Source organism: Tiliqua scincoides, chromosome 4 (genome assembly GCF_035046505.1).
Source record: "Tiliqua scincoides isolate rTilSci1 chromosome 4, rTilSci1.hap2, whole genome shotgun sequence".
In the NCBI taxonomy this organism is placed as follows: Eukaryota; Metazoa; Chordata; class Lepidosauria; order Squamata; family Scincidae; genus Tiliqua; species Tiliqua scincoides.
The window spans coordinates 25,410,114-25,429,592 of record NC_089824.1 but is presented as its reverse complement, the minus strand read 5'-3'; the positions used below and the strand labels follow the sequence as shown (position 1 = coordinate 25,429,592).

At 43.7% G+C, this 19,479-nt stretch overlaps 2 protein-coding genes across 2 annotated transcripts in view; both read left to right on the top strand.

Moving 5' to 3' along the window:
- Positions 1-7,484: 7,484 nt before the first annotated feature.
- On the top strand, positions 7,485-11,013 carry POLR2K (RNA polymerase II, I and III subunit K). The gene is made up of 4 exons (XM_066625925.1): positions 7,485-7,516; positions 8,109-8,178; positions 9,106-9,198; positions 10,475-11,013. Exons 2-4 carry the CDS (start codon positions 8,118-8,120, stop codon positions 10,495-10,497), a joined length of 177 nt encoding a protein of 58 aa, XP_066482022.1. The 5' UTR covers positions 7,485-7,516; positions 8,109-8,117; the 3' UTR covers positions 10,498-11,013.
- A 2,817-nt stretch (positions 11,014-13,830) lies between these two features.
- SPAG1 (sperm associated antigen 1) overlaps positions 13,831-19,479 on the top strand; it is a 45,931-nt gene continuing 40,282 nt past the window's right edge. Inside the window, exons 1-3 of the mRNA XM_066624080.1 lie at positions 13,831-13,867; positions 15,506-15,647; positions 17,136-17,295. Of these exons, the coding sequence (XP_066480177.1) occupies positions 15,508-15,647; positions 17,136-17,295 (300 nt within the window). The 5' untranslated portion in view covers positions 13,831-13,867; positions 15,506-15,507. The remainder of the gene's footprint in view (positions 13,868-15,505; positions 15,648-17,135; positions 17,296-19,479) is intronic.

Genomic DNA, 19,479 nt, shown 5'->3' with positions numbered 1-19,479 from the left:
AATTTTATTTAATGTAAACAGGGAACAGTGAACTCCCATTGTTGAAACTCCACTCAGTTTCAGAAGTAGTTGGACATACAACATTCAGGGAAGAGGAGCTGCTTTTCAAGAAAAAGTAGTCTCCATGGGTAACTAGTTGCACAGTTCTTTGGAACCTGGTCAGTGAGGATCCAGTGAGTTTTCAAAAATTGTTATCTGTACTTACCCTGTAGGATTTAAAAAGACAATGCAGTTGAATAATACTCCACAACTGGGCAGACATCACCTAGGATGCTGAAAGACAGATATTTGACATTTCAGGGTACACAGTCTCTTAGATCTGTCAATCTTAATTCATTACCTTAAACTTCAAAACTAGATTACAGTAATAAGAGTATCTTCAAACAGAACTCAAGATTGTTACAACTTGTACAGAATGTAGCAGCTCATTGTATGATGAACAGTTGGTAATAGCGTATTACCCAAAGTAAGAGTCTTGATATACCTTTACTTCAGCATAAGTTCCCATGAACCACGGTCCACTTCCATAAAACTTATACTGAAATTGGTCATTTTTAAGGTGCTACAAGATTCTTTGCTGCAAAAGATGAACATGGCTCTTCCTCTGAGACTCATTAGAGAGCCTCCAAAATCCTGCACTGACTTTCGGTTACAATCCAGTATGCTAGACTATAATTTTTAATAGATTTGGTAAGAAACATCCTCTTTGCCTCTCCCCTATTGTGATTTATAAATAACACGTTCACGTTTGTTGTCACTTGTACACTACCTTAGTAAAACAGCAAGAGCATAAGGAGAGCACTCTTGATTAGGACTCTGAAATTCTATCCAAAAGAGGATCTCTTGTCTACAAGTCAGATTAGTTCATTTATGTATGTCAGAAAGTGCTTGACAGCAGTTTGTTGTGGCCTGCAGAATTTAGAATGGAAAAGATCATTGAAAAGAATGGAAAAGAAGAATAAATCTGAAAAGAGAGATACCGGCTGGGAACCAAAACAGGAAAGTGATACTTGCTGTTTTATATTAACATAATACAAATATATGTCATTTAGAATGCTGGGCAAAATCCACTTTCCCTATCTTATAACAGTACAGCAAAGAACTGATATCATCTGTCTTCCATTTGAAGAAAGGCCTAAGACCTAGGATATTATTAATATACAGTAGTTTTTTTTCTTTTACACTGCAGAGAACATGATACAGATTTATAAGAATCATGAATGACATTGGGAGAGTGATTCCATCTGCTCTGAGCGTGGGAGGATGGAGGCCAGAATGTAAAGCCAGATCGGAATGAAACACCTGAATGTAGTGGTTCTTGAAAGAAAGAACCTTCTTTCAAATTGTAAAAATCCCTATTTAATAAGGGATTTAAATAAAAGCCTGCCTATGTAAACCGCCTTGAATAAAGTCTTGAATAAAGACCAAGAAAGGCGGTATATAAATACCTGTTATTATTATTATTATTATTAGACAAGTCATTCACATTCTTAAAAGTGCATAGTTCAGGGTGATTTAACGAAACTGGCAGTTAAATTCAGAACAAATGAAAGGAGGTATACAGATAACACGGAGTTAATATTGACAATTAACTTCCATAGTAATGTTACAATGACTACCTGGGCAGATGGCTAATTAAAGTTGTCAAAGCACAAGCTAGAGATCCCCACTGTACTTTAAAATCCACCACTGAGATCAGGAAACCAGGCAACTGTTGTTTTCCCCATCTATTCCACACACACCCATAATTTTGTGAGTCTCCTTCACCCTTGCTGCAGTAAAGACTTAGCAGGGGGTGGTAAGCAGGCAAAATTATCTATACACATTTACTAATCAGTTCCACTTACTTAGTGGTGCTCACTGCCCATTGGGACCTTCTTAGTTCAATGGAGCTTACTAACTGGAAAGTAAGTTCTGGGTTTAGTATTGCACTTTTACATTAGATCTTACTCCGACATGGGCTTTTAAAAGCATAATTTAAACCCAAGCACCTGCATGTTCTGCAGTGCAGTTCCTCAAATGAGGAGGGCAGAGTTTCCTAGTACAGTGTTTCTCAACATTTGTCCTCTGCCAATACCACTTAGCATGGTCCATCTATTGGAAGTACCACTGAAAGTAACTGATGACCTATCGCCAGTTACTTCTGAGTTGAGAGGCCAGACCAATGTTTCAAACACCAGTAAGAGGCGATAAGATGTTTCTTATCACCAGTGCTTTTCATGGGCTCTAAAAAGCCCTCCTGAGCCTCTTACTGGTGTTTGAAACATTGGTCTGGCCTCTCAACTCAGAAGTAACTGGCGATAGGTCATCAGTTACTTTCAGTGGTACTTCCAATAGATGGACCATGCTAAGTGGTATTGGCAGAGGACAAATGTTGAGAAACACTGTACTAGGAAACTCTGCCCTCCTCATTTGAGGAACTGCACTGCAGAACATGCAGGTGCTTCTCCTTCTGCCCTCTGTTACACCAGTAAGAGGCAGTAAGATGTTCTGCAGTGCAGTTCCTCAAATGAGGAGGGCAGAGTTTCCTAGTACAGTGTTTCTCAACATTTGTCCTCCGCCAATACCACTTAGCATGGTCCATCTATTGGAAGTACCACTGAAAGTAACTGATGACCTATCGCCAGTTACTTCTGAGTTGAGAGGCCAGACCAATGTTTCAAACACCAGTAAGAGGCTCAGGAGGGCTTTTTAGAGCCCATGAAAAGCACGCTTTGGAGTTTTGCTCAATGAGCCAAGTCTCCTACCGATGTCATCACAGTCACTGGTCCCGCTGCCAGGCAGTTGATGTCAGGAGGTCCCACAAGTACCACCAGAAAGTACCACTCAAGGTACCAGTATCACTGGTTGAGAAACACTGTCCTAGTCACTGGTCTCGCTGCTGGGCAGCAGATGTCAGGAGATCCCACAAGTACCACCAGAAAGTACCACTCAAGGTACCTGTACAATTGGTTGAGAAACAGCGTCCTAGTCACTGGTCTCGCTGCCAGGCAGTCGATGTCAGGAGGTCCAAGTACCACCGGAAAGTACCACTCAAATACCACTGGTGGTACCTGTACCACTGGTTGACAAACAATGTACGAGTGTAAATATGATAGTTTCACCCTCATACATTTCACTGCAGATACAATATTAATTAACCCATTTTTGCCCAGCCCACAGGTGTACACATTTGTTCCCTATTGCAAATATGCAACATTGGGCAGAAATGGCATAACTACTCAAAACATTCTCCTGAGTACTTGGCTGGGATGAAACCAACTTCATCTGTAAAAGTTATTATGCTGTAAAAAGAGGCATGACACCACTCACCTGGTTAATCTGAGGGTTACTTCACATGGAGTTGTCTATATAGTTAAAATCAGAATACAAATGCCCCTTTAACCATAGAGGAAGGGACACCCCAGATTTAAAAAAGAGGAAAAATACTGTACCTACCACCAGATGCATAAAAATATAATTAACACCCTGAGGCAACTCTGAGTATAATTCAGGGATGCTCAAAGGAGCCAATCCCCTTCTGCATTTCATTAATTAACAAAACTCTCCCCCACAGCTATTTCTGGAGCAGGAAGATGCCTGCAATAGTAACCATGACAGAAACGGGGGGGGGGGGAGGTCAGTCACCTCGAGTGAGGCACAAGAAGCAGCCTCCCTCCCACTGCTCAGCCCTTCTGCAAATCAATATGGATGGGGGGGGGGTTTAAATGGGACTAATGGAGCCCACCCGAGGAGCTGACAGGAGCAGGGGGTGCGGGAGGAAGCCCAAGAGGAGCCTGTGGGGCGCTAACTCCCTGCCTACTGCAGAAGAAGTAGCAACAAGTAGGGACTCTGCTCCTCTCCTCAGCGCGTTGCCCTAGTGAGGAGGAGGAAGGCAGCTGTCCGCGTGAAGCGCCTGAGGGTTTCCCTCGCTCAGTTTTGAACTACCCGCCCTTCCCAACTGCTGTGGCTCCCCCTCCTCCTTCTCCTAGGAAAGGAGCCGGCCGGCCAGGCAGGCGACGCAAAGCATAGTCGAGTGGGGAAGCCGCAGTCGCCTGAGGGAGCAGGCAAGGCTCCCCTTCGCTAGAGGGTTTCAGAAATCAGTCCCATTCTAGTCAATGGGGCTTACTCCCAGGCAAGTGCGGACAGGATTGCAGCCTCGCAGCACCAGCCTGTGCCAGTCTCCTCAGAAGTCAGTCCCATTCTAGTCAATGGGGCTTACTCCCAAGGAAGTGTGGAGAGGATTGCAGCCTCACAGCACCAGCCTATGCCAGTCTCCTCAGAAGTCAGTCCCATTCTAGTCAATGGGGCTTACTCCCAAGGAAGAGTGGAGAGGATTGCAGCCTCGCAGCACCAGCCTATGCCAGTTTCCTCAGAAGTCAGTCCCATTCTAGTCAACGGGGCTTACTCCCAGGCAAGTGCGGACAGGATTGCAGCTTCACAGCATCAGCCTATGCCAGTTTCCTCAGAAGTCAGTCCCATTCTAGTCAATGGGGCTTACTCCCAGGCAAGTGTGGAGAGGATTGCAGCCTCACAGCACCAGCCTATGCCAGTCTCCTCAGAAGTCAGTCCCATTCTAGTCAATGGGGCTTACTCCCACAGGAAAGTGTGGACAGGATTGCAGCCTTACTCAAGTGCATTGTGGGTGTCTTGTGTAACCCAGTTTGAGAAGCCTTGTTCTTTCCGTTCTACACACACCCACCTCTCCTCCACCCTCAACCTGTGGTGCTTGGCTGCAATCCTATCCACACTTTCCTGGGAGTAAGCCCCATTGACTGAAATGGGACTGACTTCTGAGTAGACATGCATTGGATTGGGCTCTTCATCTCTGCTTCCTCTCTGCTAGAGTTTGCTTAGTTCTCCATTCCTTGACACCTCACAGACAAGAACACACTTTGTACTCACCCACATAACTAGCACATGAGATACATGATACAAAACTCACTATTACTATGGTGAAATCCACCAGACAGAAAGAACTGGCATCAGCCTTGGAGGCCATGCTTCAAATATTGCCACAGCAAGGAATTTTCCCAAACTGTGAGCCAAGGAAACCAGTCAGGGGAGTTGCAGAATATGCTAGGGTTGTAGCCTTAATGTGGAGCCATGGCCAACAGCCCAGTAGGTCAAGGGAGCCACCAGTCAAAAAAGTTTGGGAATCACTGCTTTAGGCATCCCTCAGCTCATCTTTCTATGTGTACTATAAATACTTGTTTCTTTTGGTGGTATTCTTACTGTGCAAGCCTAGGCATATATACTCAGAAGTAAATCTGGTGCTCTAGTCTATTCCATAAACCTAGAATTGTTGTGGATAGTTCTGGAGTGAGGAAATGCACTCTACAGATGCTCAGTACTACTCCTCCCAACAGCTCCCAAGGAAAAAAAATGTAAGCTACAAAGGGAAATGATACCCTTTCATACCTGTTGGAGCTGGTGCCATCGGTATGCAGTAATCTTCCTCCTTGGGCTGACCTCACTTTTCTGAAGGTCTTTTAGGCTGCAATCCTCAACACACTTACCAGAGAGTAACAGCCCAATCCTATGCATGTCTACTCAAAAGTAAGCCCCATTATAATCAATGAGGCTTACTCCCAGGTAAGTGTATATAGGATTGCAGCCAAAATCCCCCTGATCACAATGAGACTTGTTTTTGAGTAAACATGTTTTGGTTTGTGCTACTATAGGACAATCCTATGCATGTTTACTTAGAAGTAAGTTCCACTATGTTTGATGGAGCTTACTCCCAGTAAGGTATGCAACAGGATTGCAGTGTCAATTAAGGGCCCAATCCTATCCAACTTCCTAGCATCAGTGCAGCTGCAATGCAGCCTCAGTGTGAGGGAACAAATATTCCCATACCTTGAGGAGGTCTCTGTGACTACCTCCCCCCCCCCCACAGGATGCAGTGCACACCCCATTGACACAGCTGCACCAGCACTGGAAAATTGGATATGATTTGGCCCTAACTGTGTCTGCATTATCAGCTATATTCCTTTTGTTTTGATAGATCGGAAAGAAGATTGATTTTATTTTTATTTATTTATTTACTTTATTTATACCCCACCTTTCTTCCTGGAGGGACCCAAGACAGAAGTTTTATTAGTGTTATGAATGATGAGTGTTGGGTTTTAGGGCTTGTTTTGTTTTAGTATGCTGCTTCAGGTACTTTTGAGCAGACAATACAGTTTATAAATGGTTAAAAAAGCATTAAACATAGTCCTGTCACAGAAGGCAGCTGCCCCTAATTTGAAACCCTGGAGGCAGGCAGTACAAATGTTAGCTGGTGCAATAGGGTCTGGATTGAGAACTGTATCTTAAAGTATAGCTGGCATTATACAAGTATAGCTGGCAAAATATAATACCCATTTTCAAAATTCTGGTTATTTTGAGAATATTGTGAACATAAAAATACATATAACAGTTAAAATGGAAAAAATGATGGATTGTGTACTACAGGAAATTATCATTTGAGCCAGCTTTGGATACTGGAGATGCTCTAGGACATTGTTTCTCAACATTTGTCCTCTGCCGAACCACTTCATATGGTCCATTCAAAGTACCACCAGAAATAACTGGTGATTACATCATTGCCAGTTACTTCTGGGTTGAGAGGCCAGATGCAATGCAAGAAACACCAGTAAGAGGCTCAGGGTGGACAGGAGGGCTTTGTCAAGAATGGAAAAGCAAGTTTTGGAGCTCTGCCCACTGACCAAGCCTCCTCCTGCTGTTTGTTGTGTTGCATTCCTGGCCTTGCTGCCAGGGCAGTAGGTGTCCAGGACTCCAGTGAGTACCACCAGACACCACTCCAAGTACTACTGGTGGTACCTGTACCACTGGTTGAGAAACACTGCTGTAGGAGGATTTCCTGCTACATGCTGGTGGGATTGGACCAGATAATCTTTTTGGTCCCTTCCAACTCTAGAATTCTATACTTCTCACCTGCCAGTAAGCACCACTGCAGGGGTTTCCACATTAACATTTCTGCTCAGCCCACAGGTGTACACATTTGATCCCTGTTGCGTATATGCAACGTTGGGCAGAAATGGCTTAAGCCTTAAGCGATAAATTCCTGGTGGGTTTGAAATTAAAACAAGTACCGATCTGTTTCCTTTCAAATGATGCGCCTGGAATATGAATGCCGAATGACAGCCCAATTCTATGCATGTCTACTTATAAGCAAGTCCCATTAGAGTCAATGGGGCTTACTCCTAGGAAAGTGTGGATAGGATTGGGCTGTTAGAAGGTAAAACAGCACCATGGCGTATTATTACAACCATTCTCTATAAAGAAGGGCAAATGGACAATTCAACCATTGCATCTGAGCCTATCGGAAGGGTAAATGCAGGCTGCAACCCTGTACATGCCTACGCAGAAATAAGTTCCACTAGATTCAATGAGTCTGAAGCGCAGATGAGACTGTAGACTCAAGCCTTTTACTAAGCCATTGGGGCGGGGCTCCACTTAGCGGATGGGTTTCTGGTCCTTTGGTAGCGTCATCAGTCTGCGCCGTAGAGAGAGGAGTGAAGCGTGTGAACTGGTAAGCAAGCTGGAAGGGCTCTTAATCTATGCTCGTAAGAACGGAGGGGCTGTCTGTGTGGGGTCCCTTTCCAAACTCTGCAGCTCAGTCCCACCCTTCGTTGGCTTCTCTGGCACTGAGACTTCGCCGATCTCCTCGCAGTGAGTGAGCCTCCCGCTGCTGTGGGTTGGAGGAGAGGTTTGCTTAGACTATAATTCTATCCACACTTTCCTGGGAGTAAGCGCCATTGGCTATAATGAGACTTACTTATTAGTAGGAATGCATAGGGCTTTTAGGTTGCCATCCTAACCGCACTTACCTGGGAGTAAGCCCCATTAATTATAATGGGACTTACTTCTGAGTAGACATACCTAGGCTTGGGCTCTGAATCTTTTTTTTTCTTGCCATACTTTTGTTTGCGTTTAAAAGTCAATTTATTTTATCTTTTTATCTCCTAAGTAAAAATTGGGTGGGATTCCTAACCCTTCCTCCTGTTTCCTGGATGGTTCTTTCTACACTTTTCCTCAACACTGAGTCTGAAGTAGATGTATGAGGATACTTTTGTATGTTTCAATGCTGTATAACTAATGGAAGTGATCTGTTTTGTTTTTAGTGATAGAATATGGATGTTCAGAAAGATGCACCACCTCCAAAACAGCAGCCTATGATATACATCTGTGGTGGTAAGCCCCTAATTGTTCTTCTAAAATCCACGGATTGCTACTAGTAGGAATATGTATTGCATAGTCTCTAATTAGGGAGGTCTTGCTAGAGTGTTGGTAAAATGGAATTTGTCTTTTATGTTCATGAGTCTTGCCAAATTTAAAAAAAGTATCTCCAAATTCTATTGGTCTAAATAGGGAACTTGGATTCATTTTTGACTGCTGTGAATTTAGCAAATTCCAAGTGATTAAATATTAAGACTCATTCAAAAGAAATTTTTTGGTGAAAATGAATTTACAAAATAGAGGAATCTCCTTTCCCCTTCATAAGCCTCCTGCCCTGCAATAGGTCTTGGACTTGCACTAGCGATTTCCCTACCACCTATTCCCATCCTGTTTTGCCTACTCCCTGCTGCCTTACCTGCTCCAGCAGGTGGCCAGTGGTCCAGTGAAGTGTGTAGGAATGCCCCAGCTTTACTGTCAGCAGTCTTGCGGTGCACTCTTTGGCATGCTGCCAGTGTGCTCTTTATTCAGCTGCTTTTCAGCAGCCATCATTGCTGGGATGCATGTTCTACGAGCTCAAGGAGCCCATAGGATTGGGCTGTTAATTAAAGCAATCATACAAATACTTACCAGGAGTAAACCCCACTGAATACAGTGAGATTTCAAAGTACACACTCAGAGGATTGCACTGTAAATCAGTTATTTATTTTTCACTTTGTTATACTGCCCTTATTCCAAAGAGCTCAGGGTGATGTAGTTAAGTCCTTTTCAGTAGAAATGTTGGGTTAATTTTGATGTTTAGCATCTCTGTGTAAGTGGAACTGTGGCATGGCATAGCGTGATTACTTCTTTTAGTTTTACCATGACATCCTTAATTTAACTTAAATTTCTCATTCTCCTTATTTTATAGGCCTAATGAAGTATTCATATTTTTTTAACTTTCAGAATGTCACACAGAAAATGAAATAAAAGCAAGAGATCCTATCAGGTGCAGAGAATGTGGTTACAGAATAATGTACAAGAAAAGAACAAAGAGACGTATCCTTTTATATGGCCCTCTTCATTGCTTGTTACATGCTAATTCTACTTGTGCTTTTAACAACAGTGATAATGCCATAACTTGATTTAGTGCCAGTGCAACAGTCTATAGCATCATCCATACATACATAGCATATAAGTATCTGGTCCACTTCATATGTTTTATTTTCTAAAAAAAAAGATTCCAACTGGGGAAAAAATCGTACTTTCTCCTATCCCCAGTTGTGTAGCAACAAAGTGCTTCAGTTCAATGCTGGTAGCCAGCTCCAATTTTCAGCCATTTAGCACTATGTACTACAGCAGAGTTAAGTTTAATATCCCAGAGAATGTTGTGAGGCTCCTTTTCTAGCTGACTGAAGCCTTGAACTCTTGTTAGGGGATGGGAATACAGGACACCATTTTGTTTTGAATTCCCACTTGTTGAATATTGAAGTTCAGTTACAGTAGGGCCAGTGCTGTTGATTTTTTTAAATTGTGAGAGTTATGTACTTAAAAGACATTAAGTATAGGACTACCTTGTTAAAGGAATGTGAATGTTCACATTTAACTTATTTACTCATAAACTTATACATGAGGCTCAGGGCTCAGTAGAGTGCCACTCTTCTGCCACTCTCTGACTGGATTTCATCTATGCCAGTCATTATTTACTTGGGATGTGGGTAACTTTCCTCCCATTCCCTTTGTTAGTGAATAAAAAAACAAAACCATACTTTTATGGTTTCTCCAAGGGATACGGAAGTAGTGTTTGTTTTTTTAGCTGAAAAGGCCATTCTGAAGCTTGCAGAGGCTGCAGGCGGACACACACAACCTCTGCGGGCTTCAGATAGCCCTTCGGAGGGGACAGGAGCACAGCTCGCTTTGGGGGGCTTAAGCTGTTTCTGCCCAATGGTACATATACACAACTTCCCCTGGCACTACAAACTTCCTTCTTCTGAGGTCTGCAGAGGCCCAACACCTGAGAGAGCCCCTGGAAGCAACTGGAATTCACTTTCATGAACCCATAAGTAAACTGAAAGTGAGTTTCCAGCTGTTTCTGGAGGCCTTCTGAGGCCTGCAGAGGCATGGTGCCACCTCCAGTTGCATCCAGAGGGTTCTGTACCAGCTCCAATTTGGAGCCAATCGGATGCAAGAGCGGAGGGAGGGCCCTACTGTACATTTGGTTGTAGTTTGAGAAACCCTGGCCTACTACATTTGTTTGTGTGGATCATTTTACAATTGCAAGCTTTTTCCTTTATTCTTGTAACCATACCAGTTTTTTTCTTTAACTCTATTGTAGTGGTTGTGTTTGATGCCCGATGAAGAAGATTGAAGATGAACCTGTTTTATTTCAGTGTCTTAGATTCTTCATATGTTAACTTTGATTTCTTGATAAGGGCAAATATATTCTTCCGAAAATGTACATTTCATCATTACAACAAAGTGTTTATTCAAATATTTAGTTCTTTTTTAAAAGAGATTTTGAGTAAATTGATTTTGCAATCTAATGTAATATAATACAAACAAACAAGCTTCTTAAATTGCCAGATTTTCTGATAGCTTAGGCCAAATAGCAGTGTAGCATTGAAATGAAAAACTACCACAAACATTGTTTATGTGTAATTCTGGGAGATGCATCGAACTTCCACACATTGTGAAATGTTCTTATAATTCCTTTTGGGTAGTGAGCCAGTGCATGTGGTTGTGCTCCTTGTATTCTGTATAGCATCTAAAGATATAGAGACAATATTGTATTTCTCACAATTTTTAATTTGAATACCAAACTTTCTAGACTTCTTGCTAACATTTCATTTGTTTGCAATAAAAAAATAAATACCATCAGGATTCCACAGTTTTTATTCAACACAACATTTCAGACATGAAGCATGTTTATATTTTAATCATGGGAGATTGATTTAAATTGTCAAGAAAAAAGCTTCATTTAAGTCATTGATTTAAAGTAAGTTTCTCATATGTATTTTATGTTTTTAATGAAAATGCATATAATTAGTTGATATAAATATTAAATAACACTGACAAAGCAAATTAGAGGGGATAATCCTGTCCTTGTCCTGCATGTGGTAATGGTCATGCATATTGTTCACATCAGAGGAGGATAAGCATGGAGAAGGTGACCTCTTGCAAATAATCTCAGAAGCTCTTTATCTGGCCTACATGAATATTGGGTTCTTCCAACACCACCCGTTCAGCAGTGCCACTTCTGCCCAGGCTCTGAGAGGGAGAGATGGAAGGAGGTCTCAGGAGGCAAGGAATGCTATAGGGAAGGTACAGACCAAAAGGGTTGAAAGAGGGAGATACTGCTAAGGTTCTGGGAGCACCCAATTTTCACATAGACCACCCTTTCAACAGTGTTGCTTTTGCTGAGGCATCACTTTGCAGACCACCTCTCAGCTGCTGAGCTGCAAAGTGATGCCTCAGCAGAAGTGGCGCTGCTGAAAGGACTGCTTGCATGATAATTGGGCTCTCCCATATTTTGAAATTATGATCAAGATTTGCACATTTTTCTCTTCTCTCACTTGCAGTTGTGTTCTAGTGTGAGGACAAAGTGCGTATTTCTGGCTATCATCTGCTTAATGATGTCACTTCTGGCCCTCAGCAGATGCCATGAAAGCAGGGTGACCAGATACAATGGACAACAGAGTGCTTATACCTTTAACCATTGTGTAGAAGAGGGAATATTGACAGGTGCAGCTTCTTAAACCCTTCCATGTTGAGCTGCACCTGCCAAAATTGCCTCTTCTATACAATGGTTAAAGGTACAGGTCACCCTGCATGACTGCTATTCAACCCGCTGATTGCATTTTAAAATGCAATCTTTAACAAATATATCAGTACTTCTAACATCTTTAAAAGTATGTACCAACCATACCAATGTATGTACCAGTCCAGTTGACTGGACTTTAGACTTAGTAGTTGAAGAAAGAGTGTTTTTCCCTTGTTTGAATTGTTTATAATGAGAGTAACAGTGTTTTGACTGGTAGAACACTTTCAACCTTCCAGACTTGTTAGCTCCATGAAATGAGGACAATGTGGGGAAAAGGTCAACATATACCAGAGAACTCATCTCTTCACTCACAACAGGAGAGGAAACTGAATGCTTTCCACATGCGCTGCCTCCGGTGCAGTCTCGGCATCACCTGGCAGGACAAAGTTCCAAACAACACAGTCCTGGAACGTGCTGGAATCCCTAGCATGTATGCACTGCTGAAACAGAGACACCTGCATTGGCTCGGTCATGTCGTGAGAATGGATGATGGCCGGATCCCAAAGGATCTCCTCTATGGAGAACTCGTGCAAGGAAAGCACCCTACAGGTAGACCACAGCTGCAATACAAGGACATCTGCAAGAGGGATCTGAAGGCCTTAGGAGTGGACCTCAACAAGTGGGAAACCCTGGCCTCTGAGCGGCCTGCTTGGAGGCAGGGTGTGCAGCATGGCCTTTCCCAGTTTGAAGAGACACTTTGCCAACAGTCTGAGGCAAAGAGGCAAAGAAGGAAGGCCCATAGCCAGGGAGACAGACTGCACTTGCTCCCAGTGTGGAAGGGATTGTCACTCCCGAATTGGCCTTTTCAGCCACACTAGACGCTGTTCCAAAACCACCTTTCAGAGCGCGATACCATAGTCTCTCGAGACTGAAGGTTGCCAACAACATACCAGAGAACCTAGAATGATGTTAAAACGATGTAGTGACCAAGCAGCCCCATAGGTCTCTTCGGATCTGCTATTGAGCACGTGCAGATTCAAGGAGATGTGTGTTGGGTCTCCTAGGCCAGGAGAGGGGATAGGATATGGCAGCAGGGACTGCTGCCATCTCTGGCCCCTCCTGCCCTGCTCCCTCCCCTGCCACCCCCCCACACTGGAACACCTCCCTCCCTGCCCGGACTTGCTGTTCTGCTGCCTGGTGCTCACACTGAGCACAGGGTGGTGTCTGGCCAGCCTCTGACCAGTGCTGGCCTAGCGCGAGCTTGCACTGAGGCAGCGCCAGCGCTGACTGTTGTAAGTGTGCCTTATGGCACGTTTGCGACAGTCAGTGCCAGCGGTGGGCTGGCGTAAGCCCTTCAGGATCAGGCTCTTAGTCCCACCGTGGACAATGGGGATTACTCCCAGGTTACTTAGGAGTAAGTTCCATTGACTATAGTGGGACTTACTTCTGAGTAGATAGGTATAGGCTTGGGCTCTTAGAGCTCAATCCTGTGCCTGTCTACTCAGAAGTAAGTCCCCTTATAGTCAATGGAACTTACTCCCAGGAAAGTGAGGATAGGCTTGCAGCCTAAGGCCGGTGTGTTCAGTGGGAGCCACACTCAGGTGAGCGTCTGCATGACGGCTGGCCTAAAAGTGAGCACCTGCTGCCTTGGCAACCGGCGCGCGCCCTCCCGTTCTAACGCATAGGTGGCGGGGGCGCCTTCTGCGCATGCGCAGGTGAAGTCTGACTCGACGCCGAGGCGCGAGCACACAAAAGGCTCCTTGGGGAGGGGGGGAGTCAGCGCAAGGGGTTCGCCCTCGGGCTCAGCGCCGGGACCGTTGCTGCGCCCTCTTCTCAACGGACGCTGTCACTCTCCGCCCAGTGCGCCTCGGACGACGCCGGCGTGTGGGGGCGCCGCTGCGCTCGCCCAGCCTGTGGAAGAGGACGCGAGAAGCGGGTGCTGGCGGCGGGCACGGCCGAAGGAGGCGGGTGGGTGTGTGTGTGTCGCAGGGATGCCGTGGCTGCCGGACTGGGTAGGGGGACGGGACGGGTTTTGCTGGCCATTGCTCGGTGATGGTCGGACTGAGCTCCGTCCTGTGCGTGTCTACTCAGAAGTCGGTCCCATTGTGGTCAGTTACTTACTCCTAGGTAAGTGAAGATAGGAGCACAGGCTAAGGCTGCAGTCCTATCCATGCTTACCTGGGAGTAAGTCATAAGAAGAGCCCTGCAGGATCAGGCCAAAGGCCCATTCAGTCCAGCTTCCTGTATCTCACAGTGGCCCACCAGATGCCCCAGGGAGCACACAAACAACAGGCAGAACCTGAGTCCAGGTGCCCAACCCCACATCTGACAATCAGAGGCACCTGCCTCTAAAACCAAGAGCTTGCACACACCTACTATGACTTGTATGAACTTTTTCTCCAGAAGTTTGTCCAATCCCCTCTTAAAGTCATCCAGGCAAGATGCCATCACTACTTCCTGTGGCAATGGAAGTCCCATTGACTATAATGCAACCTGCTTCTGAGTAGACATGCATAGGCTTGGTCTGTAAGCCTGATGCTGACTGATTTCTTTCACTCAGTGTTGATCCCAAGGAGCACAGGCATGAGGTTCTTCTCTTTATTTCACAACAACCCTGTGAGGTATACCAGGCTAAAGAGACTGGCTTGCCCAGGCTTGCCCAGTGGGCCCTAAATCACAATGAAGAAGGCCTTATGCCCTTTTGTGTTTCTGTTGCTAAGTACTCCACCCTTGACTTCCATAGACATTTGGGTTATTCTTAGGCAAAATGCAGAGGTTGGGCTAAGGTGGAGGCATACATTGTTGGGGGGGGGGGGAACTTGATGCCTGCACTGAAAATGGAAGTGAGACCAACAACACCCAGGATTTTGTGAAGGCTGGTGGTGGACTGGGCTGTCTGAACTCTTCCCCAGCCTCTCCTGAAATCAACAGGCACCATGCTTCTCCTTTCAGTACATAGCAACAGTTGCTAATGTTGAACATTTTGCTGCTGTCTTTTTTTTAACCACAGAGGGCGTTTATCTGGAATATTCTTTGTAAAGTCCTTTGAAGTTACACTGTACACTTAAAAATGTTATTGTTTTGGTTTTGCACTTGTGAATACAGTGTGGGACAAATACGTGTAAGAATAAATAGTTGAGTAAAAAATGAATGAATTGAAATGTCTTGCTTTAGGGTGCTAAGGGCCCAATCCTATCCAACTTTCCAGCACTGGTGCAATCGCAATGCAACCCTGAGGTAAGGGAACAAATGTTTCCATACTTTGAGGAGACCTCCAAGACTGCCTCCTCACCACAGGATGCAGTGCACACCCCATTGGCACAGCTGCACCGGCACTAGAAAATTGGATAGGATTGGGCCCTAAGATGTCAGTTTCTATTTTCTGCTGGTTGTGTCACCACAATTACTGTCACTTGATTGTGTTTAGATTGCAATATATGAATTGTGCTGTAGGTTGCACTCTAATTACCTTCTTTGGTCATTTGAAAACATTTTGAAATGCATATGAACAAGGCTTCAAATAGCACTTTGTATACTAAACTTGTATCATTCCAAATGCGACGGAATAATACTGAAAAGGTGTGAAGATTATTTTTTGTACTTTAGTTATGAGTGCCGAACAAGTTTCATCCTTGTTGGATCAAGGAACAACAAAAACATACCAAATTCCTATTGGTCATCTGGACTACGGTTTTATTGAGAAGTGCACAGATGTTAAGCACTTGGAAAAGATTCTCAAGATACTAAGGTAAAACAAATTCACATGACTTTTTGTGTATTCATTTCAATATTTTGATTAATACAGACTACGGTGACCCTTGCAAATGTCTTTGTGGGCCAGAAACTAGCAAGGCCATTGCTTGCTTTGTGCGTATTGTCCTAAAATGCTGTAAACTGGCTTGAATGCCAGGTTTGTTGCCTAGGGTCAGGCAATGTAGAAATTGCCAAATAAATAAAACTGATATAAGAGGATCACAGTTTTCAATTACAAGGGAACAACATTGTTCAGGTTTGCCACTATGATACAGTGGGTCCTTGGTATCCATGGGGATCAGCGGATACCAAAATCCATGAGTAATTAAATCTGTTGGGGGTGCTGCATTGCCACAAGAACTTACCTGGGAGCTACGTGCAACCCTCTAGAGCAGTGATCTCCAAATCATGGACTGCTGTGTCAGGAAAAAGCTGTCTGGGCGTGATGCAGCACTTTCCATTTTGTACCACAGCCTCTTATCTTTCCAGCCAACCTTGTCAGGAACTTGCACCAGGTAGCCCCTTCTGCCTGGAAATTGGAGTGCAGAGCCTGCTGGGGCAATGGGTAGTGGAAGCGGCATGAGTTTCTGACAAGATCAGCTGGAAAGATAAGAGACTACAGTGCAGAATGCAAAGCACTGTGCCTGGACTGCTTTTTCCTGATGCTCGATCCAGCACTTTGGCATCTACTGCTCTAGAGGTCATGCTCAGCCTCCTCAGAAGGTCTCCTGGGCACAACTGGAAATCACTTCTCATTTGTGCCTGTGACTTCTGGTTGTATCCAGGAGGCTTTCTGACCTCGCCATACCGCAGAACACCTGAATATGACCTTAGGCTGCTCTCAGTTACATCCAGGAGACCTCTGAGGCCCTCTGGCTGCAAGCTCAACATTGATGGGTGCTGAGCCCATGGATAAGATGGAGCAACTGTACAACTGTCACATAATACATGCCTACTCAGAAGTAAACCCATTGATTTCAATGGGACTTACTCTCAGGTGAGTGCCTCACTTTTGAATATACGTCCAATGGATTGCACTGTAAGTCACCCTTCAGTACCGAGGCTTCCAGAATAGATGTATAATTTATAAAAATTACACATAATGTATATGAGAAGAGATAAGCCCAAATAATGACAATTATAATAATGTTCAGACTTTTGAGCTTTAAAAATCTGGTGTTCATGTGGCAGGCATAATCTGAAGGTTAAAACACAAGAAAGATCATGTTTGAAAACCATAGCCATGCTAGACAGAATCTAGTTAAAACTCCTTTGCAAATCAGAGAATTAGCAATGAATAATTTACAGGTGTGCATGCAATAAGAACGGCCCAAAGCTTATAATTTTTAAAAATATATGTAATTATGAAAAATGCAAGACTCTTCATAACAATGCACAGTGTGACCATCACTATTTAAAAACTGAAATACTGATATGCATAAGAGACTTTTTATGTAGTGATGTAATATCCATTTGCTTTAAGGTCTGGTGAGGAAGGCATGTATCCTGATCTTATATTGTTTTGTGAAAAACGCATTGAATCTTTGGCTCCAAATAGCAGAGTTTTGCGTAGAGATAAACCTGCAGCTACTGCTTCTGATTTTACTGCTGAGGAATGGGAAAAAATAAATGAAGAAATGAAGGTATCTTCGGAAGTCTTTTTATACTTACTTTACGTGTTTTGTTTTTATTTGTTCTGTTTTATTATTTTGATACTTTTTATTGCTCGGTTTGTTTGTATTAATTACACAAGCTGCTCTTTTGTTCACAAATTAAAACGGCATATAACTATATTAAATGAGCAATCTTTCTTTAGTGATATAAAGGTTACTCAGGATGTAATACAGTGCTCATTGAATCCTCTTCTCTCTCCTTTGCAAGTTCTGCACTCATGCTTGGAATTCTCTCCCATTCTAGTCTCCCTCTATTCTCCTTCCTTTGATCAATAGATGGAAAAAAATGCTTATGAATTTGATGGGGCCAAATCCTATCCAGTTTTCCAGTACCGGTGCAGCTGTGTCAGTGGAGCATGTGCTCCATCCTGCAGTGGGGAGACAGTCACAGAGGCCTCCTCAAGGTATGGGAACACTTGCTCCCTTACCTCGTGGTTGCATTGCGGCTACTCCGATGCTGGAAAGTTGGATAAGATTGGGCCCTCAGGTTCATGATTTTTCTGAATTGTTTTCTTCTTACACAGTGCAACTACTGAAGCCAAGAGACCCAATAGAGGGAGAAGGGCTTTCCCCTTGCAAAATTTTCTTCTGAAAATACCCCTTTCAGCAACTTTTATCCACATTGGAGAAAGTATATGGGGGATGGGTTTGTTTGTCAACAGAAAATTGTCTTGAGAAGAGCTAAGATGTCCATCTACCTTTGCACCAGTCTTCCCCTGGTATCACCCAAGGGGTTGGGGAGAGATTAAGGGAAATTCCAAACCCTGGCAGGATGCAACGCAAACCCTCTTTCACCAGTCTAATCCATCTAACCCTTGAGAATAATGTGGTCTGCATATAACAACATAAGTAGCCAGGTTCTTTTAAAAAACATTCCTTTGGTCAATAAAATGTATTGCACTTAATCTTCAAAATAGTTGAACTTTATTACAAGAAAAGATAAGATTTATTACAAGAAAAAAGATAAGATACTTAAGGGAGTCCTTGTTGTTCCATAAACAATAGTATTATGCATTTACAGTAACATTCTAAACAAGAAAAGTTAGCTCGTTTATCTATAGCAGCCATTTTCAACCACTGTGCCATGGCACACTGGTGTGCTGTGAGTGGTCCACAGGTGTGCCACAGGAATTTGGGGGAAAGTCATTTATTAATAGGGCCAATGGGAGATGTGAGCCCCCACTGGCAGCATGGTGTGCCTTGTCAATTGTCAAAAACCTGGTGTTGTGCCTTGACCATTTTAGTGCCTTGTCAGTGTGTTGTGAGATGAAAAAGGTTGAAAATTATTGATTTATAGGACAGTAAGGTTACTGTAGATACCAACTGTACTGTAGAGTTACCAACATTACAGGGTAGCAGCATAATACTCCATCAGCTGCTTTCTAACACACCCAAGCTTCCTCACCTCTGTGAACCCACACCCAGGTTTTATACTCCAAATTACAAATGAGCCACACCTGAATAGCCTCCATCTTCTTCTACTTGGCAACCAGCTTAAAATCTCTCTTAAAGGAAAAGGCCACTTGCCCAACCTCATGACACCCTGAGCAGCTGCATTATGTGTTTAAAAATTTTAAAATAAGTTGCTGAATGATATGGAACATTTAGTTCCAACCTTAGTTGGTTTAGAAGTCCAGTTTACAGGTATACCTTACACCTTCATCTGGTTAAGGACCAGATGATAGCTAAAGTCAAAAATGGATGGACGTTGGCAACCTTTTTGACTAAAAGGGCTGGCCGTTGTTTAATGTTGCTAGGCACCTGGAAGCAGCCCACACAGAACTCAGCTCGGGAGGTGAAACCTCCTACCAGATGGGGAATAGCAAAGCCTCCTGCCCAGACTCATGGATTCCCGGTGCTGCTTGCCGGAGATTTTGCCTTCCAAGCCTAGCTCCTTGCAGGCTGCTTCTGAGTGCTTGGCAAGGACCAAAGAAGAAAGCAACTAAACTTGAGGTATGCCTGTATTTGAAATTAAAAATGTGCATACAACATCTGTTTTCTAATTTTCAAGAGTAAGGGAAATAGGCCAGCTACAGTTGTTAATACATAATATGTTGCAAATGATATGGTCAGATTCTAAAGAACTGCACAGTTAAGTATAGGATTATCCAGCATTAGGTGTAGGTGCAAGTGATCCAGGAGCACAATGAGACT